Source organism: Macaca fascicularis, chromosome 9, assembly GCF_037993035.2.
Source record: "Macaca fascicularis isolate 582-1 chromosome 9, T2T-MFA8v1.1".
Lineage (NCBI taxonomy): Eukaryota > Metazoa > Chordata > Mammalia > Primates > Cercopithecidae > Macaca > Macaca fascicularis.
The window spans coordinates 62,245,155-62,272,438 of NC_088383.1; the positions used below are offsets into that span (position 1 = coordinate 62,245,155).

The following is a 27,284-nucleotide window of genomic DNA, read 5'->3' on the forward strand; positions in this document are numbered from 1 at the left end:
ATCCTCTCCCTCAAAGGAAGCCCTAAAACCTAGAAAGATCACTCATTCTCTTTTCCTTTCTTCCTTGAAGACCCTCATTCCAGAGGGGTTCTGCACCATATGTGGGAGGCAGGAATACTACAGAGAATCCAAGAAGAATCTGAACAGACAGTCCTTGCTGGGTCACCCTCCCTGCCCTCAGTCTATCACCATTAGATCATAACCTTTTGTCCAATCACATTTCTATACAGCTGTCCATTCTTTATCAAGCCTAAGCATAAAATCAGAGTTTTCCCTGGGTCTTTGGGTCTTCATTTCTGAAGAATCCCATGTCATGTACAATTTTGATTAAATAAATGTGTTACACTTTTTTGTTAACTTGTCTTTTGTTATAGGTATGTCAGCCATGACCCTTATGATGGTTGAGAAAAAGTATCGTATTTTTCTGCCCCTACATTCTCTGACATGGTATGGCTCTGTGTCCCCACCCATATCTCACCTTGAATTGCAATAATCCCCATGTATCAAGGGCAGGACCAGGTGGAAATAACTGAATCATGGGGGCAGTTTCCTCCATGATGTTCTTGTGATAGTGAGTTCTCATGAGATCTCATTGTTTTATAAGGGGCTTTTCCCCCTTTGCTCAGCACTTCTCTCTCCTGCTGTCATGTGAAGAAGGACGTGTTTGCTCCCCCTTCCACCATGACTGTTAAGTTTCCTGCGGCCTCCCCAGCCATGCAAAACTGTAAGTCAACTAAACCTCTTTCCTGTATAAATTACCCAGTCTTGGGCAGTTCTTTATGGCAGCATGAGAATGGATTAATACAATCTCCAAAAACTTTCCTCCAATAACAGTCTCTAAATCCTAGCCCACAAATGTCCAGAAAACATTTGACCAACATTCTCTCCTTCTTTGTGTGACTACATATATCACTTAGTAGGGAAAGATTAACTGCACAAATGCATTCACCAGAACAAAGAGTCTCCTCATGGCTTCTTCCATGAAATGACAATTTAACAACTGTCATTCATAATGAGGTCACAGAAAACTTGTATCCAAATTAAAGATTTCAGTGAGGTGCCACTCTTCTGTGGGCCAAAACTCCACTGGTACTGGTAGAATTAGGGGCACTGAAACCATTCGTTATGGTTCACAGTGAGCAATCTAACTTTTTTTTTTGAGATGGAGTCTCGCTCTGTCGCCCAGGCTGGAGTACAGTGGCACGATCTCAGCTCACTGCAATCTCTGCCTCCCAGGTTTAAGCAATTCTCCTGCCTCAGTATCCCAAGTAGCTGGGACTACAGGCGTGTGCCTCCATGCTCAGCTAATTTTTTTCTATTTTTAGTAGAGATTGGGTTTCAACATGTTAGCCAGGATGGTCTCAATCTCCTGACCTCGTGATCTGCCCGCCTCAGCCTCCCAAAGAGCTGGGATTACAGGCGTGAGTCACCACGCCTAGCCCCAGTCTAAATGTTTATCAAACCTGCATAATATAATCAACAACCAGAACCTATAAAGGACTAAAACCTGTAGTAGAAAGCATATTATAAGACTCCCTAAACCTCTACCAGTCCCTGTAACATTCTCATCTTCCCAGCCAAAAAACTGTAATGGATGTGTATAGTCATTCGGGACTTAAGAGTCATAAAAACAATAATTTCCCACTTTCCTATAGTACCAAACCTAGATATTATTTTATCTTTGGTGCCTCAGGAGGCTACATATTTTAGATCCATGTTCTTACATGCTTTCTTTAATGTTCCTTTACTCGAAATAGCCAATAGTTGTTTGCCTTCTTCTAGAAAAATCTAAAGTACTGTTTACGTGGGATGTTTCCAAGAGTTCCCTTCTACTTTTCACAAGTCCCCAATCAAGACCTCAAAGACTAAATTTCCCTGCGATTGTACTTTTATCTAATATTTGGGTAACTTTCTGTTGTCTGCTAAAGATAAGGCAGGCTCTAAGATGCTTTCTCTCTGCTTCCACTCAGAAAGGGCATAAAGTTTCCAAGAGAAGTTGTTATAATTCTGTCAAAGTAAAATGCATTACCTAGCATGTGATTTATTCCGAGGAAGTAAATCCCTCACTCCTCACTACCAGCCCTAAAAATTACCATTAAATTTCCCAGATCATCAAGTCTCATTATTCTTCCCCTATAACTTTCCAATGGTTTATGTTTTTCCTCTGTGTTCTACAATATTTTTCTACTTGATCTTTCAAGTCACTAATTTGGATTCAATAGCAGTGATGCTTTCTGTCATTTACTGAATAAACTGTTCTGTTGGGAAATCTTGTCTTTTAACTCCAGAAAAAAATTGTGCTGCAATTCCATCTAAGTGATTATCTCCTTGGACTACTCTAATCCCCAGGGTTCTGTCATTTTCCTTGTTCTTCCTCAGTGTTACCTGTGATTTTTTTCTTTTTCAGCACTAGAACTCAGCTGTTTGCCAGAGCATACTAAGCGACAGCAGAACCACAAAAAGGTGTAACAATCTCTATCGCTGTGAGAGAGTAGTGGATATTGTCCTCACCTTCTCATTCTCTCCTTACGGAATTATACATGCAATGTCCTCTATCATGTGCAGAGCCTTCATTATGAAGAATACACTTTCCAGTCCCAAAGGTGCTAGGTTTGGCCATGTCACCTGCTTTGGCCAAAAGAATGTGCTTAGAAATAAGTGTCTTCTGTAAATGAAAGTGGTTGTCAGTTTAGCTCCAGGGGTCTGGGTGTTTTTCTTTTTTATTTTATTTCATTTATGTTTATTTTATTTTATTTTATTTTTTGAGGAGGGAGGTGATTTTATTTTAATTTTATGGGCTCCTTTCTCCCTTTTTTTGGTGATCTAATTGCATTGGTTAAAAGCTGCTAAGAAGTTCTTTAGAATACGCTTTCTAACCAAATCTAACCTTATTTAGACAATGCAGATGGACAAGCTTGGATTGTTTGAACTAAAATGGGAACACTAAACAACTATCAAACCCTCACTAATAACACTGTGGCTTTGCTGTCAAGTGTAGATTCCCCACTTCAAAAAATCTTGTGACCATTTGGTATGGCTTATCTGGAAACTTTTGTAAATCTTATGTTTTAGTAAAATATTTTTTGTTATTCTAAAAAAAAAAAAAAGTGCTAGCTCTTAGCTAAGACTTTAAGAGACATAATATGCATGTTTCTGCTCATCCTGTTGCATTTCTGCTGTCATGAGAACAACCTGCCCCAAAGTGGTCCTCGTCTCAAAATGAAGAAACATGGAATAGACCTCAAGCCAGTCCCATAGCCTCAGCTTCCCAGCTAATCCTTAGATCCATAAATTAGAAAAATAAATGTTTATTTTGAAAGCAACTGAGATTTTGAGAATGCCATACAGCATTCCGGCAGGAAAAATAAAAGCCTCACCAGTATGACAAATAGAAGCTGGTAGTAAAGCAGTAAAGCAGGCTACTAACACCCCAGTGAAGCATTAGGACAGATATCTCACCTCTCTGAAATATTCCTTGCATTTTTCTAGCACCATGGATAAAAGGATCCCACTCACCATTTTTACTTTATTTCTAGCCCATAGAGGCCTGTGAGACCAGGCAAATGTTGATTGACAGGAAATTCTCAGATTCCTAAGGGCAGCCCTCTCCCCAGGAGTATCCCCATTTCAACCTTTGCCCCCAGGGCTTTTTTATGCTGGTTTCTGATTCTCCAACAGTCCTTAAGATAAAAAAATCCTACAAGTGCTATGTCATTGGAGCAAAAAGAACCTAAGTCCCCTCTCCCATATGGATTATCTAAAGCCTCACCCCAGCAGTTACTGGGATCTAGAGAGAAAGACAGACTAGAATTGGGAGTAAAATGTACAGAATGATCCATTCAGAAGGTCATCACTTTCCAGAATTAATCTTTATAAAATATTTATCAAATTAAGATATTATAGTGTTTCACAAGTCAGATGGTATGTTTCTGTAAATACATTTCTTCCTAAAATCAATACGAGATAAAGGGAGGAAAAACTGGGTACATACACAGAAAAAGAAAACACAACTCTTATCTGCAACTTACTTTATGGTATAAAATGTTATTGGATCATAGAGAATTATATCTAAGACTTACAAAATCAGGTTTTAAATATTTAAGTTAGTTTGCAAATGAACCTATTTTATATCACTTAAGACTGATTCTCAGTCTGAAAGGCTCCATTAAGATTACGAAGTCTGCAAGCAACAAATATCAAATTGGCTACAGTCAAGTAGCTCAAGTATATACCTCTGAAGGTTCAATATTGTTTCAACTTACCATTTTCAAGAGGTGCATCCTCAGGCAGATCCACATCAAGCATAAGATCATCATCCTCAAGGTCACATGATTCAAGATTATTCAAAATATCCTGTGAACAAAAGCAGTAAAAAATATACTATAATCTAGCTCTAAGGATATGTACAACCATCATTTTTAGAAATTGAACTATATGGCCGGGCGCGGTGGTTCAAGCCTGTAATCCCAGCACTTTGGGAGGCCGAGACGGGCGGATCACGAGGTCAGGAGTTCGACACCATCCTGGCTAACACGGTGAAACCCCGTCTCTACTAAAAAATACAAAAAACTAGCCGGGCGAGGTGGCGGATGCCTGTAGTCCCTGCTACTCGGGAGGCTGAGGCAGGAGAATGGCGTAAAAACCCGGGAGGCAGAGCTTGCAGTGAGCTGAGATCCGGCCACTGCACTCCAGCCTGGGCGACACAGCAAGACTCCGTCTCAAAAAAAAAAAAAAAAAAAAACAGAAATTGAACTATATGATATACTGAATTTGCTCATTATCTGCACTGAAAGAATAGAATAAAACAGGTTTTAAATTTTTTTAAATAAAAATAGATTCAACTAGTTTAAGCTATTTCTAACATCCTTCTCCTAGTCTTCCTCCCTCCTAGTCTTCCTCCCCAACAGATTTTTATTTACATATTAAAAAACTTTAAGTCCATGTTTTTAACATCTTCCCTGGTAACATATTGAAGAACCAAAAATAGTACAGAATCACCCAAAAGTTATTCATAATTGGTATAAGAGGTGAGAGGCTATGTTTTATTATGTCCAGGGATGGGACCACTTACATAAATAATAAAATAAGTCTTTAATAATGTGGTTATTCCATTTCCTTTACTGTGCCAAACCTACCTCCTGCTACCATTAAGCACTCTGTCACCTCCTTGGCTGGACTACATTTATTCTTTTTCTATGATAGTACTAGACTATTCAAACTGGCATACGCAGTCCCTGCTGGCTTTTATTTGCAATCTTACCAGCTATTATCACTTCTTACAAAAGAAGTGTTTTATTTTCAAAGACTATTGTGCTGAAGCCTAAAGAACTGAATAAACAAAAACTAAGGTCAAGGTAATAAACTCAGTTTGACCTATAACCCACTGGTGAGTCCTTACAATCCAAGAATGAATCCAAATATCATAAGACCTTTCCTTAGTATATACAAGTAAAAAGATCAAAAGTCCAACAAACTTTTAAAAGACTGAGACATCATGGTCATAAAAAACTCTTATAGAAGGGAAATATCTACTTTATTACAGACAATATGAATAAAATTAAAACTGTTTCCTATGTTGGGTGTTCCATGCAAATATGTTCAATTTTGTGTTGGCCCCTCCAAAAGTAACTAGAAAAATTATCTGAAAAACAAAATCTCTGGAAATTTTTTTTTTTTTTTCATTTTAAAAAACTCTTGCAGAATGTTTGACATGCAATTAAACTGTACACATTTAAAGCAAACAGGAGAGAGTGCCAAGATGGCCAATTAGAAGCAGCTATAGTCTATGGCACTCATGGAGAGGAATGAAAGCAGCGAGTGAATTCACCACCTTCAACTGAAATATCCAGGTTCTCACATTGGGACTGACTAGACAAATAGTTTCACCCACAGAGAATGAAGAAAAGCAGGGTGGGGCAACAGTCCACCTGGGACCCATGTGGAGACAAAGGAACTCCCAACCTCAGCCAAGGGAAGTGGTGAGTGATTGTGCAATCCCACCTGGGGAAACCACACTTCTCCCACAGGTCTTTGCAACCAGCAGAACAGGAGATCCTCTCATAAGACCATGTCACCAACACACAGAGCAGTGTGGCGTCCAGGTAGGGCAGCAGTTCGGGCACACACAGAGATGCAAGAGTTTTGCATATTCCACCCCTGGGATTCCCGGCAAGGCAGATCTGTCCCTACATACCACTAGGAGTGTGGCTGAATCCAAGGATCCAAGCAGCGTCGTTCTGCAGGCCCCACTTGCACGGCACCTTACAAGTTAAGACCCACTGACTTGGAATTCCAGCCAGCCAGCAATGACAGGCCAGAGTCTGCCTGAGAAGGACTGAGTTTCCAGGAGCAGGGGCAGCCACCATCTCTGCCGTCTGGTCAACTCAGCTGATCCAGTCTGCTGGCTCCGGAGAGTCCAGATAGTCCAAACAAGGAAGGGTCCCCCACAATGCAGCACAGTTGTGCTACCAAAAAGCAGCCAGACTGCTTCTTTAAGTAGGTCCCTGATCCTGTTTCTCCCGAATGGATGAGACCACCCAACAGGGTCTCCAGCCACCTCCTACAGGTGCATCCTTCAGGCTGCCAACAGGTCAGTAACCCCTGGAATGGAGTTTCCAGAGGAAGGATCAGGTTGCCATCTTTGCTGTTTCATAGCCTTCACTGGTGATACCTCCAGGTAAGAAAAAAACTGAGGCAACTAGGGTCTGAAGAGGAATGCCAGCAAACCCCAGCAGCTCTTTGGAGGAGTAGCCTGACTGTTAAAAGGAAAACAAACAGAAAACAACAGCAATAAAAACATCAACAAAAAAGACCCCACAAAAATCCCATTCAAAGGTCAGCAACCTCAAAGATCGAAAGTAGATAAGCCCACAAATATGAGAAAGAATCAGTGCAAAAACGCTGAAAACTCAAAAGGCCAGAGTGCCTCATCTCCTGCAAATGACCACAACACCTCTCCAGCAAGGGCACAGAACTGGGCTGAGGATGAGATGGCTGAACTGACACAGTAGGCTTCAGAAGGTGAGTAACAACAAACTTTGCTGAGCTAAAGGAGCATGTTGTAACCTAATGCAAAGCAGCTCCGAATGATAAAACAACACAGAAGCTGATAGTCAAAATAGCCAGTTGAGAGAGGAACATAACTGACCTGATGGAGCTGAAAATCACAACATGAGAACTTCCCAATGTAATCAACAGTATCAATAGCACAACAGACCAAGCAGAGGAAAGAATCTCAGAGCTTAACGACCATCTTGCTGAAATAAAACAAGCAGACAAAATTAGAGAAAAAAGAATGAAAATGAAAAAAATCTCTGAAAAATATGCAATTATGTAAAGAGACCAAACCTATAACTGATTGGGATACCTGAAAGAGATGGGGAGAATGGAACCAACTTGGGAAACATACTTCAGGATATCATCCAGAAGAACTTCCCCCAGGTAGCAAGACAGGCCAACATTCAAATTCAGGAACTGCAGAGAACCCCAATAAGATATTCCATGAGAAGATCAACCCCAAGACACATAATCATCAGATTCTCAAGGTCGAAATGAAAAAAAAAAATGTTAAGGGCAGCCAGAGAGAAAGACCAGGTCACCCACAAAGGAAAGCCAATCAGACTAATAGCAGACCTCTCAGTGGAAACCCTACAAGCCAGGAAGAGGTTGGGGAACAATAGACAACATTCTTAAAGAAAATAATTTCCAACCCAGAATTTTATATCCAGCCAAACTAAGCTTCATAAGCAAAGGAGTCTGCTTTGCAAGAGCTCCTGAAGGAAACACTAAATACAGAAAGGAAAAACCATTACCAGCCGCTACAAAAGCACACTGAAGTACACAAACAAGTAACACGATGAAGCAACCACATAAACAAGTCTGCAAAATAACCAGCTAGCATCATGATGACAAGATCAAATTTACACACAATACTAACCTTAAATGTAAATGGGCTAAATGCCCCAATTAAAAGACACAGAATGGCAATCTAAATAATTAGCCAAAATCCACTGGTATGCTGTCTTCAAAAGACCCATCTTGCATACAGAGACACACATAGGCTCAAAATAAAGGGAGGGAGGAATATTTACCAAGCAAATGGAAAACATAAAAAAGCAGAGGTTTCACTCCTGGTTTCTGACAATAGACTTTAAACCAAGAAAGATCAAAAAAGACACAGAAGGGCATTACATAATGGTAAAAGGTTCAATTCAACAAGAAGACCTAACTATCCTAAATATATATGCAGCCAAAATAGGAGTACCCAGATTCAGAAAGCAAGTTTTTAGAGACCTACAAAGAGATGCAGACTTCCACACAATAACAGTGGGAGACATTAACACCCCAGTGACAATATTAGAAAGATCACTGAGACAGAAAATTAACAAAGATATTCAGGACCTGCACTCAGATCTGGATCAAGTAGACCTGATAGATATATACAGGACTCTCCACCCAAAAACAACAGAATATGAATTCTTCTCATGGCCACAGGGAACTTACTCTAAAATTGATCACATAATCAAAAGTAAAACGCTCCTCAGCAAATGCAAAAGAACTGAATTCATAACAGTGTCTCGGACCATAGTGCAACCAAATTAGAACTCAAGATTGAGAAATTCACAAAACTACACAACTACATGGAAATTGAACAACCTTCTCCTGAATGACTCTTGAGAAAATAATGAGAGTAAGGCAGAAATCAAGAAGTTCTTTGAAAGTAAGGAGAACAAAAAGAAAACATACCACAATCTCTGGGATGCAGTTAAAGCAGTGTTAAGAGGGAAATTTATAGCACTAAATGCCCACATCAAAAAGCTAAAAAGATCTCAAGTTAACAACCTAACATCACAACTAAAAGGACTAGAGAACAAAGAGCAAACCAACCCCAAAGTGAGCAAAACACAAGAAATAACCAAGATCAGAGCTAAACTGAAGAAGATGGAGACACAGAAATCCCTTCCAAAAAAAAAAAAATAATAATGAACGAATCCAGGAACAGTTTTTTGAAAAAGTTAATAGACAACTAGCTAGACTAATAAGAAGAAAAGAGAGAAGAATCAAATAAACATAATCAGAAATGATAAGGGGAATATCACCACTGACCCCACAGAAATAGAAACAATCATCAGAGAATACTATAAATACCTCTATGCACATAAACTAGAAAATCTAGAAGAAACAGATAAATTCCTGGACGCATACACCCTTTTTGGGAGAAAAGTTGAGTAGTTGGGAGAGAAGCTGAGGCAGGGCTTGCAAGTCTGCTGGACTTGCTGGCTCCTTGCTTCTAGCACTCCCATTATCTCAAGTAGCCATATGTTTCTCGTTCACTTAATACACCATTTCCTTTCAACCCCCACATCCTCACCACCTGTGTCTTTGTTTGAGCACCAATAAATAGCATGGGCTCCCAAGATCGGGGCCTTCACAGCCTCCACACTCACAATGGACCCCTGGTCCCACTTCCTCTCTCAAACTATCTTTGTCTCATCCCTTTGGCTCCACTGGACTTCATCATCCCAACGACCTGTTATTGGGTCTGATCACCCCAACAAGCCTCCCAAGACTGAATCAGGAAGAAACTGATTCCCTGAACAGACCAATAACGAGTTCTAAAATTGAGCCAGTAATAAATATCCCACCAACCAAAAACAAAGCCCAAGACCAGATAGATTCACATCTGAATTCTATCAGAGGTACACAAAGAAGAGCTGCTATCAGTTCTACTTAAACTATTCAAAAAAATTTAAAAGGAGGGACTCCTCCCTAACTCGTTCTATGAGGTCACCATCATCCTGACACCAAAATCTGGCAGAAATATAACAAAAAAGGAAAACTTTAGGCCAATATCCTTGATGAACATAAATGCAAAGATCTTTAACAAAATACTGGCAAACAGAATGCAGCAGCACATCAAAAAGCTTGTCCACCATGATCAAGTAGACTTCATGCCTGGGATGCAGGGCCTGTTTCAACATATGCAAATCAATAAATGTGATTCATCACATAAACAAAACTAAAGACAAAAACCACATGACTATCTCAATAGATACAGAAAAGACCCTTGACAAAATTCAACATCTCTTCATGTTAAAAACACTCAATAAACTAGGTAGTGAAGGAACATACCTCAAAATAATAAGAGCCATATATGACAACCCACAACCAATATCATATTGAAAGGGCAAAAGCTGGGAGGCATTCCCCTTGAAAATCGGCACAAGAGAAGGATGCCCTCTCTCACCACTCCTATTCAACGTAGTATTGAAAGTTCTGGCCAGGGCAATCAGTCAAGAGAAAGAAATAAAAGGTATTCAAATGGGAAGAGAAGAAGTCAAACTGTCTTTGTTTGCAGATGACATAATTATATATTTAGAAAACCCCATCATCTCAGCCCCAAAGCTTCTTAAGCTGATAAGCAACTTCAGCAAAGTCTCAGGATACAAAATCAGTGTGCAAAAATGGCTAGCATTCCTAAACACCAACAACAGGCAAGCTGGGAGCCAAATCATGAATGAACTCCCATTCATAAATTGCCGCAAAAAGAATAGAATACCTACGTATTAATACAGCTAACGATGGAAGTAAAGAACCTCTTCAAGGAGAACTACAAACCACTGCTCAACAAAATCAGAGAGGAAACAAACAAATGGAAAACCATTCCATGCTCATGGATGGGAAAAATCAATATCATGAAAATGGCCATACTGCCGAAGCAAATTTACAGATTCAATGCTATTCCCATTAAACTACCATTGACATTCTTCACAGAATTAGAAAAAAACTATTTTAAAATTCATATGGAACAAAAAAAGAGCCCAGCCAAGACAATCCTAAGCAAAAAGAATTAAATATATAGGCACCCAATACAGGAGCACCCATATTCTGCTGGCATCATGCTACCTCACTTCATATACAAGGCTACAGTAACCAAAACAGCATGGTACTGGTGTAAGAATAGATACATAGACCAATGGAGCAGAATAGAGAACTCAGAAATAAGACTGCACACCTATAACCACATAATCTTCAACAAACCTCACAGAAACAAGCAATAGAGAAAGGACATCCTATTTAATAAATGGTGCTGGAAGAACTGGCTGGTCATACGCAGAAAATTGAAACTGGACTCCTTCCTTACACCATACACAAAAGTTAAGTCACGATGGATTAAAGACTTAAATGTAAAACCCAAAACTATAAAAACCTTAGAAGAAAATCTAGGCAATATCATTCAGATAAAGATTTAGGCACGGACAAATATTTCATGATGAGAATGCCAAAAGCATTACAGCAAAAGCAAAAATTGACAAATGGGATCTAATTAAGAGCTTCTGCACAGCAAAGGAAACTATCACAAGGGTGAACAGACAACCTATGAAATGGGAGAAAAATTTTTGCAATCTATCCATCTGACAAAGGTCTAGTCACTAGACTCTACAAGAAACTTAAGCAAATTTATTAGAAAAAAAGCAAACAATCCCAATAAAACATGGGCAAAGGACATGAACAGACACTTCTCAAAAGAAGACATACATGCGGCCAACAAACATGAAGAAAAAGCTCAACATCAATGATCCTTAGAGAAATGCAAATAAAAACCAAAATGAGATACCATCTCACGCCAGTCAGAATGGCTATTATTGAAAAGTCAAAAAGCAACAGATGCTGGCACAGCTGTGGAGAAAAAGGAACACTTTTACACTGTTGGTGGAAGTATAAATTAGTTCAACCATTGTGGTAGATGGTGTGGTGATTCTTCAAAGACCTAGGGGCAGACATGCCATTTGACCCAGCAATCCCACTGCTGGATATATACTTGAAGAAATATAAATAATTCTATTATATAAGGATATATGCGTGCATATGTTCATTGCAGCACTATTCACAGTAGCAGAGACATGGAATCAACCTAAATTCCCATCAATGACAGACCAGATAAATAAACTGCGGTACATATACACCATGGAATACTATGCAACCACAAAATGGAACAAGTACTTTGCAGGGATATGGTTAGAGCTGGCAGACATTATCCTCATCAAACTAACGCAGGAACAGAAAACCAAACACCGCATGTTCTCACTTACATGTGGGAGCTGAATGATGGGAACACATGGACACACTGCAGGGAACAACATGCACTGGGGCCTAGCAGAGGGCAGAGGGTGGGTGGAGGGATTGGATCAGGAAGAAAAACTAATGGATGCTGGGCTTAATACCTGGATGATAGAATGATCTGTGCAACAAACCACCATGGCACACGTTTACATGTGTAAGAAACCTGCATGTCCTGCACACTTATCCCTAAACTTAATAAAAGTTAACTTAAATAAAAGTCGAAAAAACTAAACTGATAAATGTTGACATTATAGTCATGGTATGGAAACACCATCGAAATCAAGACAACAAACATATACATTAACTCCAAAATGTTCCTCATGCTTCTTCACAAATGTTTTCCCCCATTTGAACATAGTTCTTTGTTAATGAACTAGATGTTAACTGTTTAAAAAAAAAAGCAAGCAGCAGTTATCTAAAACAGCATGTACAGAATTACCCATTTTATGAAAATAAAAACACTGTAATATACATAGAAAATAGTTGGAAAAAAACCAAAACACAAATTAACTTTTGGAAATCTCATATTTCCAAAGTGGCTAATGTGGTTAATGCCTGTATTCTTAGCACTTTGGGAGGTTGAGGCAGGAGGATTGCTTGAGCCCAGGAGTTTGAGACCAGCCTAGGCAACATAGGGAGATCCCACCTCTACAAAAAAAAACACATTTTTTTCTTTAAATAAATAGGCCGGGCACGGTGGCTCATCCCTGTAATCCCAGCACTTTGGGAGGCCACAGTGGGCAGATCACCTGAGGTCAGGAATTCAAGACCACCCTGGCCAACATGGTGAAACTCCATCTCTATTAAAAATACAAAACTTAGCCAGGCGTTGTGGCAGGCACCTGTAATTCCAGCTACTGGGGAGGCTGAGGCAGGAGAATTGCTTGAACCCGGGAGGTGGAGGTTGCAGTGAGCCGAGATCGCACTACTGCACTCCAGCCCAGGTGACAGAGGGAGACTCTGTCTCAAAAAATATAAATAAATAAACATAATAAAATAAAATAAATAGAAGAAATGAGTTTTATTCTTGTTTGGTTTAGAGTACTTATGTTTTCTCATTTATCACAATAAGCATTATGATATAAGTAACTTTATTCCCCCCAAAATCATACCCTCTCAAGAAACATTTGGCTGTTTGTGTATGTATGTCTGAGTATGTGTGAAACAAGACAGTGTTGGGTACCCTGGGCCAGATCTGACAATTAAGGCCACGGCAAAGAATCCAAAGCAATATAGCATTGTGCTCTAAGTCCAGAGCAGGGCCTGCGGAGCAGCACTGAATCAGTAAAAGGAGAACTGTTACCACTGTTAAAAAGATGCCAAACTTTTAATAACCAACTAAATCCTACATTTTATGTGATTTTCTGTACCTTTCATTTTATAATGAATGGTTAAAACATATAGCCTCAAAGAATGGGAGTGAGTCTACTCTAATTAATGTAAAGGTGACCGAATAATTATGTCACTCTACGAAGTTACTAAAAAAGCCCAGTTGAAAAGGAAGGGGGAAGAGGAACACGAAAGGAAAGAAGGAAGGAAGGAAGAGAGGTAAAAAAACGGAGGGAGAGAGAGGAAAAGAAGAAAACTATCCATATATAAATAAATCCTTATTTATGATGTTTCAAACATTCATCTCATTAGATAAAAATCCACTCTGTAAAATGAGGGAGAAGAAAAGAAGCAGATTACATATGCACAATATGACTACAATTTTAACGCTGAAAAATACATTCAAATATCTGGCAGGTGATAAACTGAAGGACAATTACAATCTTCCAATATGTGAGAACATAAGCACATACTTACGTTTTTTATATATATTTTTTTACTTTTCTGTAATAATAAATTTTTCCTTTATGTAAAAAGGACATAGGGCTTTTATAGTAAGTAAAACTTCATGTTGTATTAAGTCCTGGCACCACTGGGAAGTTCTAATCACACAAAACCAACCTGCATGTGGGAACCTTCAACCCAGCTCATTCACTAACCACGACAAATATCAGTGCCACCCGCCCCTCCCCTCCATGTAAACCATTGTGAGCCAGTGTGGGTGACTGCCCTGTTCTCCCCAGAAAGTCTCATTTTGTGAGTTAAGTCTTTTCAAACACTTTTGGTACATGTGTGGTACCATCATTCTTGGCAGCCAGCCAATTTGGGGGGCTAGGCATTGATCCAGAAAACATATTCTCAGTAATTTACAAATAACACTACTAATATATGCAAAGCACTAATCTGGGTACAGGATATGCCCAGGTAAACAAAACGAAAGAGTTTTAAAAAGTGACAAATTGAGATTTGCACTAGGGAAGTATTATTCTGGCTGCAGTGTATAGAATGGATTTAAGTCAGACAGAAAACCAGCTTTGTCGCTATTGCAGAATCCATGTGGCATATGACAGTGGCCTGATATTAATCAGTGTCAGTGAGAACAAATAAGCAGCAGTTATGAAACATACTGAGGAGTTAGACTCTATAGGATGAAAGTTAACTGAGAAGTAAGCAAGAAGCCATGGATGACTCCTTAGTTCCTGGCTTGAGAAACAAATGTATGATGCTTATTAACTGAAATAAAGCATAAAAAAGGAAGGCCAACCCCAACAAAGCTGGAAAAGATTAAACAAATAAATAAAACAAATGATGGAAGCAAAACAAAAAAAAAGGAAAGTCAACCTCAATAAAGCTGGAAAAGATTAAATAGATAAAACAATAACAGAAGCAAAACTAAAAAGGAAGGCCAGATCTGGAAGAATGTAAAAGAATACATAGTTTTGAAACCCAATTATTTTGATGTGCATGCTGCATCTTTTAGAAGACAAACTCAAATGACAACTGAATATAGCGGTCTAGAGTTAAGTAAAGAGATTTGAATTGTGGGAGTTGTTACCAAATAGATGACAACCAGAAGATGTTGAACAGTAAGTTTGACAAAACACCGTAGAGTAAGATTACTGAATTCTAACATCTGCTTTAGGCAATTCTTCCCTTGCCCATCTTTTGGGGAGGTCTATGTTTAACATCAGATTTTGAAAGGAGTGACATCACAGATATCACTAGAATTAGAGTAAGGGTTCAGGTAATGGGAGAAAGAAAAATTAACTTACTCTAACTTTTCTTTACCAGCTTAGAAATCATCTGCACAGGGTAGAAACTGCATTTTTACAGGAAAAGAGGAAACCATGTAGTGCGGAAATTGGTTAATGTGGGAAGGAGTTTCTATTCTCTGCTTGTTGTGGCAGCCTCTTTCTCTAACTGGCAGTCCTGCACTTATTGGGAGCCAACATCCATATAGACCTGTTCTCCTTAGTAGACCATTAAAATGCAATCATTAATTGGGAGTATGACAATGAAAACCCAAATGTGTATATTCTCTGGCTTCCAGAGGCTTCCCACAAGACTGACTGGAATTAAAACTCTGAGCACATATGAGCAGGTTTACCATAGAACTTCCTTGGACTTTGAGAACACACTTCTATTCAAATAGAATGAACAGTGAGATGGTGGGTTGGTGCTTCCTTCACACATTTCTCCTTCATTATAAATGTTTCTAACAAATGACACCATCATTAGTTTAATTATACTATAAAATTAATTTTGGGGGCTATACAGTTTATAAATTTTAAAGCACAAATAGATGTGTAAACACCAACGCAATTAGGATGCAGAACAGTTTCTTCACCCTCAAAGAAGTCCCTCATACTATCCAGTTATAGTTACACCCTCCTCCCATCCATAACCTCTGTCAAACGCTGATCGGTTCTCCATCCCCATAGTTTCGTCTTTCAAGAATATCAAATAAATGGAATCATATAGCATGCAACATTTTGAGAATGACTTCATTCACTCAGCATAATGCCTTTAAGGTTCACTGGTTTCTTTTTACTGCTGAGTAGTATTCCATTACAAATGTACGGTTTGTGTATCAATTTACTAACTGAAGGATATTTCGATTCTTTCTAGTTTTTAGCTACTATACATGAAGTTATCATAAGCATGCATGTACAAGTTTTTGTGTGAATATAAGTTCTCATTTCTCTATGGTAAATACCCAGGAGTAGGACTGCTAGATGATACAGTGAGTGTTTGTTTACTTCTTAAGAAACTGCTAGGTCATTTTCCAGAGTTGTTGTAACATTTCACATATCAATCAGCAATGAATGAGACTTCTAGTTGCTCCGCATCCTCAACAGCCCTTAGTTACTGTCAGTAATCTTTATTTTAGCTCTTCTAATAGGTGTGCAATGGTGTCTCAGCATGGCCTGAATTTGCTAATGATGTTGAACAAAGTTTTACATGTTTATGTGCCACTCATATCCTTTTTGGTAAAGTATCTATTCAGGTCTCTTATACATTTTTTGATTTGGGTTGTCTACTTACTTATTATTGACTTTTAAGAGTTCTTTATACATTCTGGATAAAAGTCTTTTGACAGATACGTGAGTCACAAATATTTTCTCCTAGTCTGTAATTTAACTTTTTATTGTTTCTTGACAGTATCTTTGGTAGAACAAAGGTTTTTAATTTAACGTAATCCAGTTAATTTTTTATGGATCATGCTTTTGGCATAATTTCTAATAACTTTTCCCCCTAATCTCCAGGCCATAGTATTTTAAAATGTTTTCTTACAGTTTTACAATTCACAATTACATCAAAGGTCCATTTTGGAATAATTTTTGTATAAGACGTAAAATTTTAGTCAAAGTTCAATTTTTGTTTTTTAATATATGAACGATCAAATGGTTCCAACAACATTTGTTGAAAGATTTCTCCACTGAGTTTCTTTTAAATCTTTGTCAAAGATCCACAGGCCATCTTTATGTGGTTCCATTTCTTTTCTGGAGTCTCTATTATGTTCCACTGGTTTAACTGACTGTCTCTTTGCCAATGTTACAGTGTCCTGATTGCTGTAGCTTTAAAATGGGTTAGTACAATTCCTCCAGCTTTGTTCTGCTTTTTCCAACAAAATAGATTGGTACTCCTGCTGGGATTTTGATTAGTATTTCATCACTTTGGGATTGAGTAATGTCTTCACTACACTAAGCCTTCCAGTCCATGAACACCACATTACTTTATGTATTTATGTAGGTCATATTTTATCTAGATCTTCTTTAATTTCTTTCATAAGCTCCCTATACTCTTCAGTATAGACTTTGTTAGATTTATACATAAGTGTTTTTATAGATGTTATAAACAACGTTGTTATATTTACTCAAGTTTATAACTAGTCATTGATGATACAGAGAAATAAGAATTGTGTGCATTGACTTTATATCTTACAACATTGCTAAACTCATTTATTACTTATAGGAATCTTGTTTTTTTAAGTCAAACTTTTAAAAAAATTGCCTTTTGAGGACAATGATTCAATTGGAACAGAACACATATTTAGTAGTTCAATAGCTAACTGGACAAACATGCTCAACTGTGGTGGCCCATGAGGTTTGTCCTAAACAAGCACTAATTTCATTTAGTGTGAAACAAAATCAAGCAGCTTGAGCTCCACATCCAGTTTGTCCCAGTGGCATCTGATTGCTTCCTGTCCACTCAGTTTTAAGTAGTTGCATAACTAATCCTGTCAATATTAAACCACACTTAAAATCAAGAAAATGGGAGTATTAGGTCAAAGGACTAAGAAGACTCCTTAAACAACCTTGTTAGTAAGCTGAGAATACTCCAACCTGCTTCCCCATCAACAAAAGAAACTGGAGGGGTTAAGTTTGTTTCAAAGGGGTTGGCATGGTGAAATGACAGTCATTTGATACTGAGGATCAAGGAATGGAGCCCCGTGTGTATCCTGTGGATTTCAGGGGAGTTTAATGAAATCAGAACAGAGGTGGCTCCTTGTGTGCCCACAGGATGTGACCCTTTAGCATCTGGCTACAGAGCAACCCAGGTAATGAATGTTAAATTTAAAGCTAGTCTTACTCCCTCGTGATCTGGTCCAGAAAGTCAAGATGGCAACCCTATTTTCAAAGACCGTTGGTTTAGAAATGAATTCAAGGTGTATTCCCTCTCTAAATCAGTAACTTCTGAATTATTTTCCATACTCTGAACAAAGACAAACTGTCTCCCATTTGTTATCTTCTAGAGCACAAAGAGGCTTTTTCCAGCCCAATTTATTTAGCTTGGAGCATTTATATATATTTTATCCAGCTGAACTATTTTAATTTCCACCAGAGATACATGAAATGTTGTTTCTTGGCATTTTCACTAGCATTTGGTATTATCACAGTTTTTTATATTAGTCATTCTATAGGTGTATAGAATGTGATTTTAATTTGCAATTTCCTAAGGGTTAATTATGATGAATGTCTTTCCATGTCCTTATTTCCCATCCATATCTCCTCTTTGGTGAAATGTCAAAAGTCTTTTACTCCTTTTCTAATTAAATTGCTGGTATTTTGTATTGTTCAACTTGAGAGTTTGTTAGATATTTTGGATATGAGAACTCTGTCAGATATGTGGTTTGCAAAGTTTTTCTCCCACTCTGTAGCTTGTTTTCATCCTCTTAATAGAGTTTTCTGCAATGTAAACATTTTTAATTTTAATGTGGACCAATTTGTCAATTTCTTTCTTATGGATTATGTTTTTAATATCAAAGAACTCTGTGCTTAGCCCTAGTTCCTAATGATTTTCTTCTATATTTCTTTTCAAGTTTCATAGTTCACATTTTATACGATCAATGATCCATTTTGAATTAATTTTAATAGGTGGTGAGAGGTTTAGTTTGAGATTTATTTTGTTTTACTTTGTTTTACCTATGGATATCCAATTGTTTCAGTACTATTTGTTAAAACTGCCTCTAAACATTTTTCAGGCTGGGCGTGGTGGCTCACGCCTGTAATCCCAGCACTTTGGGAGGCCGAGGCGGGCAGATCATGAGGTCAGGAGATTGAAACCATCCTGGCTAACACGGTGAAACCCCATCTCTACTAAAAATACAAAAAATTGGCCGGGCGTGGTGGCGGGCGCCTGTAGTCCCAGCTACTCGGAAGGCAGAGACAGGAGAATGGCATGAACCCAGGAGGTGGAGCTTGCAGTGAGCCGAGATCGCACCACTGCACTCCAGCTTGGGTGACAGAGCGAGACTGTCTCAAAAAAAAAAAAAAAAAAAAAAAAAATTTTCAAAACTCACTTGGGCATATCTGTGTAGGTCTACTTCAGGGTTCTCTATTCTGTTCCATTGATCTATGTGTCTATGCTTCTGCCAATACCACACTCTCTTGATTACTGTAACTATTAAGTCTTTACATCAGGTAGAGTAATTCTTGCCACTTTATTCTTATTTTTCAAAATTGTGTAAGCGACTCTAGTTCCCTTGCTTTTTTATATAAATTTTAGAATAAGCCTGTCTATATCTACAAAAATTTATTTCTAGGGTTTTGATGAAAAAAAATGCATTAAGTCTTTACAAATTTAGGAAGAACTGACATCTTAACTATGTTGAGTCTTCCATGCAGAGAATGCCATCTGAAAATAAAAATCCCTTTTCTTTCTTTCTCTTGGCTTATTACACTGGCTGAACTTCATGAACTACATTGAATAAGAGTGGTGAGAATGGACATATTTGTCTTGTTCTCGAATTTAGGAGAAAAGCATTTAATCTTTCTTCATTAAGTATTAACATAATGTTAGCTGTAGGTTTTTTGAAGATGTCAAATTCTTTTCTATTAGTTTGGCAAAGGTCATTAATTGATGTTATATTTTGCTAAATGAAATTTATTTTCTCCACCAATTGTTAGGATTTGTTTTCCCATAAAACTGTTAACATGATAGATTATACTGATCGATTTTCAACCTTGCATTCCTAGAATAAGCCCATTTGGCAAATAGTGTTTTGTTTTTGTTTTGTTTCATTGTTTTACATGTTGGTTTCAATTTGCTAACGTTATATTTTTGTTTTGTTTTGTTTTTACACGTTAGTTTCAATATGCTGACATTATGTGAAGACTTTTAAGATTATCTTTATTTTGAATAAAACTCTTCAAGTTTCTTTGTCAACACAGGCTGGGGGCTACCGTTACCAGCAGCCACCAGGGACCCAGACAAAAGAGTGCTCACAGGGTATTCACTTGCATGGGTCCCTTCAGGGCAGGCATTGCAGTTACGGGTCAGATTGTAGACAAGGCTTCAATGAAACAAATACAATGTGAAAATTTAAGACTTTTTAAGTACTTACAGACCCTGAAGCATACAGTGAATGCCTTGAGGCCACATGCAGAGCACAGGCTGGTAGAGAGAAAAAGAGAGTTTGGCAACTAGTATTATTGGGAAATAGGGTGTGGTCACTTTAAGTTCATCAGCAAATATAATAAATGAATGGTCCATTTAATGCAAGCTGCAGGAAAGAGAAAGCTGTCTGCTAGGCAGGAGTCATGCCTCTCAATTCTTACCTCTGGCCATTTGGGTGTAGTATAGAAATGGAAACCATGTCAAGGGTGACTATGGCCTGCCTCTGCCTCTGGCACTAGAAAGCGAAATCTGCATTTGAAATGGCTACTGAAGCCACATAAAATTACAAGCACGCACTACGATCTTAATGAGAGATATTGGCCTATAGTTTCCTTTTCATATAATGTGTTTGTCCGGTTTTAGTATGAGGTTATTGCTGGATTTGTAAAATAAATAGGGGATATCTTTCCTTTTTCTTCTACTTTTTGGAAAAGTCTATGTGGAATTACTGTTACTTCTTCATTAATTGTTTGGTAAAATTGGCCAGCGAAACCAAGTGGACAAGATCTTTTTTGGAATTTTTTTTTTTCCACAGAGTAAATTCTTTAATGGTTACAGGGCTATTCAAATTATCTATTTCAACTTGAGTGAAGTTTAATAGTTTGTGCTTTTAAGAAATTGGTCCACTCAAGTAGTAAAAATGTATGTGCTTAAGAGTTTCTCATAGTTTTCTCTCATTATATTTTTAATTCTGTGGAGTCTGTAGCAGTACCTTTTTCCTTCAACCCTGCAATCTTTCACTATGCTTCTGCCAGTCTTGCTAAATGTTTATCAATTTTATTGATCTTTTCAAAGACCACCTTTCAATTTCATTGCTTTTTTTCAATTACTTTTGGGCTTTTAATTCCATTAATCTCTGTTTTCCTTATTATTTCCTTCCTTCTACTTGATTTGGAATTAATTTGATTTTTTACTAGTTTCTTAAGGTCCAAGCTTTGATTTTCAATTTGAGACCCTTCTTTTCTAATGCAAGTATTAATCACTGTAAATTTCCTTCTAAGCACTGCTTTAGTTACATTGTACAAATTTTGATAAAATATATTTTCATTCTCATTCAGTTCAAGCAATCTGTCCACCTCAGCTTCCCAAAGAACTAAGATTATAGGCATGAGACATGGCACCTGGCTACAGACGGTATTTATTTATTTATTTATTTATTTAAGAGACAGAGTTTCACTTCTGTTGCCCAGGCTGGAGTGCAGTGGCACGATCTCCACTCATTGCAATGGCCACCTCCCTGGTTAAAGCAATTCTCCTGCCTCAGCATCCCAAGTAGCTTGAATTACAGGTGCCCACCACCATGCCTGGCTAATTTTTGTATTTTTAGTAGATATGAGGATTCGACATGCTGGCCAAGCTGGTCTCAAACTCCTGACCTCAGGTGATCCACCCACCGCAGCCTCCCAAAGTGCTGGGATTACAGGCATGCGCCACTGCGCCTGGTCTCAAATGGCACTTTTAAAGTGGTAAAAGAAAAAAACTGTCAACCGATGGCAAAAGAATTAAGTCAGATCATTACCTCACACCATATACAAAAACACAAAATGGACCAATGGCCTAAATCTAAGAACTAAAATCATATAACGCTCAGAAAGAAAAAAAAAAGAGGCTGGGTGCGGTGGCTCACTCTGTAATTCTAGCACTTTGGGAGGCCAAGGCAGGCGGATTGCTTGAGTCCAGGAGTTCAAGACCAGCCTGGGCAACATAGCAAAACCCCGTCTTTTTTAAAAAAACAAACAAAACAAAAACATAAGGATAAATCTTTGTGACTTTTACTTTGGACTGGCAATGAATTCTTCAATATGACATTAAGAGCATAAGCAATGACAACAACAAAAATAGATAAAAATTGGACTTCATAAAAATTCAAAACTTGTATATCAAAGGACATTATCAAGAAGCCTACAGAATGGGAGAAAATATTTGCAATTCACACATTTGATAAGAATCTAGTACCAAGAAACTCTTACAATTCAACAACAAAAACACAAACAGACCGGTTAAATGGGCAAAGGACTTGAAAAATCATTTCTCTAAAGATATACAAATATACAATAAACACACAAAAAAGTTCAACCTCATTTGAGAATAAGCAAATCAAAAGCACAATAAAATACCACTTAACGCCCAGTAAGATGGTTACTTAAAGAAAAAAAGAGAAAAAGAAAATAACAGTGAATATATTTGAAATTTCCATAAAGGGTTAAGTGATTGCCTGGTTTAAAAATAAGCTCTATGAAATCTCTCAAAAAAAAAAAAAAAGGCCAAAAAAGGTAAAAGAATAAAGGTTTAAAAAATAAATGAAAACAAAGAGAAAATTTTAAAAGCCTCAACAGAGATATAACAGCCAATTATTAGAAGTTCTAGAAAAGGGGCACAGAAACAATGGAAGGGATATAATAATTAAATATGAACATTTTCCAGATTTAAAAGAATAATGGAACAACTTCTCCATTTAGGAAGGGTTAAAAAATGTCATTATCTTATTTAAAATTACTAACTGGTAGGTAACCAAAACATATTTAGTGAAAATAAATAAATCCAGACTAACACTCATCCCCAGTAACTTCTAATCCACTGTTCCTATCTCCCACTATCATTGTGACACCCAAAAATTCCTACCCCGAGAGATTTCAGGTATAGTATTGCTACAAAACTGTTTCTGGAAGTGTGGGAAATACGTATACACCATGGAATACTACTCAGTCATAAAAAAAGAATGAGCTCATGTCTTTTGCAGCAACATGGAACTAGAGGGTATTATTATAAGTGAAATAACTCAGAAACATAAAGTCACATACCACATGCTCTCACTTATAAATGGGAGCTAAACAACGGGTACAGCTGGACATACAGAGTGGAATAACAGCCATTGGAGACTACAAAAGGTGGGAGGATGGGAAGGAGGTGAGGATTGAGAATTTACCAATAGGTACAATGATCACTATTCAGGTGATGGGTATGCTAAAAGCCTAGATTTCACCACTACACAATATACACATGTAAAAAATCTGCATCTGTATTCCCAAAATACATAAAAATTAAATTTAAAAAATCTTTCTGGAAAATAGGATGAGACTGTGACTGTAACTCTCTGTAAAACTCAAATGGCCAGATGTGGTAAGAGTGACCGACTTTAAACAAGCTTACAAAACATCACCAGAATACAGGCAATGTACAGATGAAACTTCCTTAAAATATATTGGTTCCCTGATCAAGAAAACAGAACAGGGCTCTGTGAATATGTCTACATAAATTCTTCACTTAAGAATACCCTATGAAACAAAATCATTACTTTAAAAAAAAAAAAAAGTATATTCATCATTATTGGTATACTTCAGCTATAGTTCAATTCTTTACAAATTTTTCTTCTGTTCTCAATAAATGACCTTAGATTTTTCTCTATCCTTCCCTGGAACAAACCTACCTTAAGACCCAGGAACTTTAAAAATAAACAGGTATAAATTCAAAATCTGGGAAATAAAGAGGAAGAAATTAGTAGGAAAGCACGTAGCTCCTTTCAAAAGGCACAAATAAATACTGTTTCATTTTGGGGTCTCGAAACTGAAATTATGGCTTCTCATTAAATATTTTAAGAATTCTACTACAATAAAAACAGGAGTTCCAGAGAAATGAAATAATTTTCCTGATAAGCAGAATAATCCCTGTAAATACGATACCTTACATGGCAAAGAGGGGATTATGGTTGCCAGTCAGCTGACCTTAAAACAGGAGTATTATCCTGGATTATCTGAGGGGGCCGAATGTATAATAATCACTCAGAATGGAAGAGGGAGGCAGAAGAGAGACAGAAGGAGAATGGTCAAAGAGGTGCGGTGTTGCTGGGTTTGCAGACAGAGGAAGGAAGTCATGAACCAAAGGCAGTTTTTAGAAGCTGAAAAAGATAGGGAAATGGATTCTTCCCTCAAGTCTCCAGGAAGGCACTTAGCCCTGCTGACATCTTGATTTTAGCCTGCAGAGACATGTGTCTGACTTGTAAGCTAGAGGATAGTAAGATAACAAATAGTGTGTTGTTTTAAGCCATTGTATTTGTGGTAATTTGTTATAGCAGCCAGAGAAAACGTACACACCCTGTTTCTCAAATGCTATAATTAGGCTTATTTGTTTCTACTGTTTTAGAGTCATTCCTATTCTTACCGCATTCATTTTCCATAATTTAAATATTTGTTCCTTCCTTTCTGTGATGCCTCACAGAAAGCTGAAACAGAAGAAACAGACCACTACAGAAGCACATGAGCACCTGAAAAAGGAGAAGAGTCAGGTGTGTCTGGTGAGACTTCTAATGGTTGCAGTCATGTAATATGTTCCGTAGACCTCAGCAGTAAGCTCAAATCAAGTTTTGATTGACTGGACTTTACTTAAGCCTTTTAAAATTTACTTTTTTACTTCAGCCTTCACAGGTTTCAGATGAGTAATTTTAGCTATACTGATTACAAATGGGTGGCAGATTTCAGTTAACATATATATTTAATAAATCAAAATGCCAAGTGCATTAGTGGTATGTGTAGTCCTTTTGTTAGAGAGAAAATGAATGTATTGAGTGACCTCAATTCCTTTAGCAGTCAGAATTTCCTTATTTTAGGTTCAATTTTCTGTCCTCAAATCAGTCAATTTACAGTGCATCCATGAGTGCCCATTTAACCTGAGAACAACCCCATCACACTTTTGCATATTACATCAAGTGAAGTTTCAGTAACATTTTTGAAAAGCTTTTCTTTTTGTTCCATTTTACTGCAGAATTTCATATCTTAAGAATATTATACTTTGGGGGAGGTGGTAGTAAAAATATCATAGGATGATTTTATGAGTAGATTATGGTAATACCAGAGATTTATTAATCAATGCACTTAAGATTTACCAGTTAGGTTTTAGGTAAGAGTAGAAAGTGACTGAAATGTTCTAGGAAAATAGAATAACATGCGTAACAACTATCATACAGTAATACTGACTAGTATTTTTATATGCAGAAGTTTCTAAACAACTGAATAGGAGCTGGTATGGACACAAATAAGGTGGTAGATCTAAATTTGTGTTTTTTATCTAAATTACAAAAATAATAATGCTATACACTAGCATAGTCATTATGGCAGTTTATAATTGTAAAATATTGGAAACAATCTCGATGCCCATTGTTGGGACAGTAATTGAATAAACAATGCACAGTCTACAAAATAAGTAGTATACAGTGGTACAAAAAGAATAAGGGCGATCTTGGCCAGATGCAGTGACTCACGCCTGTAATCCCAGCACTTTGGAAGGCCAAGATGGGTTGATCACTTAAGCCCAGGAGTTCGAGACCAGCCTTGGCAACATGGTGAAAACCCATCTCTACCAAAAACACAAAAATTAGCCAGTCTCGTAACCCAGTCTCAAAATAAATAAATACATACATAGGCTAAAATTTTTAAAATAAAATATTTTTTTAAAAAGAAGAAAAGGGAAGACCTCTTCGAAGTAATATGAAATAAATGAGTACTTACTTTAAATAAACCATGATGTGGGCAGAACCCAAAATGAAATACAAATAGCAACAAATGAACCTAAAAGTATTACAAATGAACAATCGCACTGAAAGGATTGAGAACTAAAAGAACTAACACAAGTAAACTTGGAAAACAGTACTTATTGTATTCTGTAAGGTTAAGGTTAAAAAAAAAAAGAATGCTAAGCAAATATTATAAGTTAGTAAATCTTTTTCATAGGGTGTTAAGTTAGCAATTCTGAAACTCTGTGTGTATATAATACAGTATAAATATAGTATATAGTATATAGTATATAGTATATAATATACTATAAATATATACTATAACATATCTATAACTATGTATAAATATATACTGTAATCCTTATACACACACACACACAGTGTTGAATAACTAAGTAAATATATTGTGGTTGAGAAACCAATTTTCTCACTTTCTGAGAAAAGACTTAAAAATAAGAAGAAAGGCTAGAACAAATTCTGTAGCATTTGATTGGAGTCAAAGGTATCCGTGTGAACTCTTGGTCTTTAATATATATGGAAATGGATACAGAAATAAATATAGAAGAGAAGTGTGTGTATACACATATAATTGTCAGTTCTGTCTGCCACAATAACTAAAAGCAATTACACCTCAGTAGCAACAAACACACCTAGCCCCCAGATCTTGGTTTCTAAATCTCATTCTCCAATAAAAATCTTCCTTGGAGACATGATGACTCTAGGGCTGGGGCAGGGAAAATACAAGATAAGCCTGGAATATTTTGTGGTCATATGAGACACTACTTATTCAGCTACGGCTGAAATCTGGGTTTCCCAGTGGTTGGTCTAATGTTCTCATGTTATTTTCTCCTTCACCATATACTAAAACGTAGAAAGAGGTTCCACAGACCAACTTTCCTATCTGTGTCTCCATGCAACCCAACTTAAGCTACCAAGCTGGCAGCTTCTGCTAATACAGGTTGTCTGACTCCCAAGACCAGGAAAGGGATAAAAGATTGCGGAAGTACCACATAAACGCCACTAGAAATTGAAGAGCCTGAAGGCAATACTTTTAATCACCTGGGACAATAAAACAGAATAGCCTAAATTGAAAACTATTTAATTACTAATTCAGGCTACCATAGCAACTTCAACAACTCCTAAAATTCATTCAATTAGTGAAAGACTCTAGCTTCAGTGTCCTCATTAACTATAACAATTTTATAATAGCTACTTGATCTAAATCGCAGAATTCAGTATTTTCTCCAAAAATATTACTCATTATACATCTACTCTATGCCAGGTACAATGCTAGGTAAAAGTAACATATTACACTCTGTTCTTTTTTTTTTCGTTAAGACAGGGTCTTGCTGTGTCACCCAGGCTGGAGTGCAGTGGTGCAATCATGGCTTATTGCAGCCTCAACCTCCTGGACTCAAGTGATCGT

At 37.4% G+C, this 27,284-nt stretch overlaps 1 protein-coding gene across 7 annotated transcripts in view; it reads right to left on the reverse strand.

Moving 5' to 3' along the window:
- CCSER2 (coiled-coil serine rich protein 2) overlaps positions 1-27,284 on the reverse strand; it is a 188,518-nt gene that overhangs the window by 85,768 nt on the left and 75,466 nt on the right. For all 7 annotated transcript variants that reach the window (XM_005565264.4, XM_005565267.4, XM_005565266.4 and 4 more), the window contains one exon: positions 4,263-4,353. In XM_005565264.4, coding sequence (XP_005565321.2) covers positions 4,263-4,353 — 91 coding nt within the window. The remainder of the gene's footprint in view (positions 1-4,262; positions 4,354-27,284) is intronic.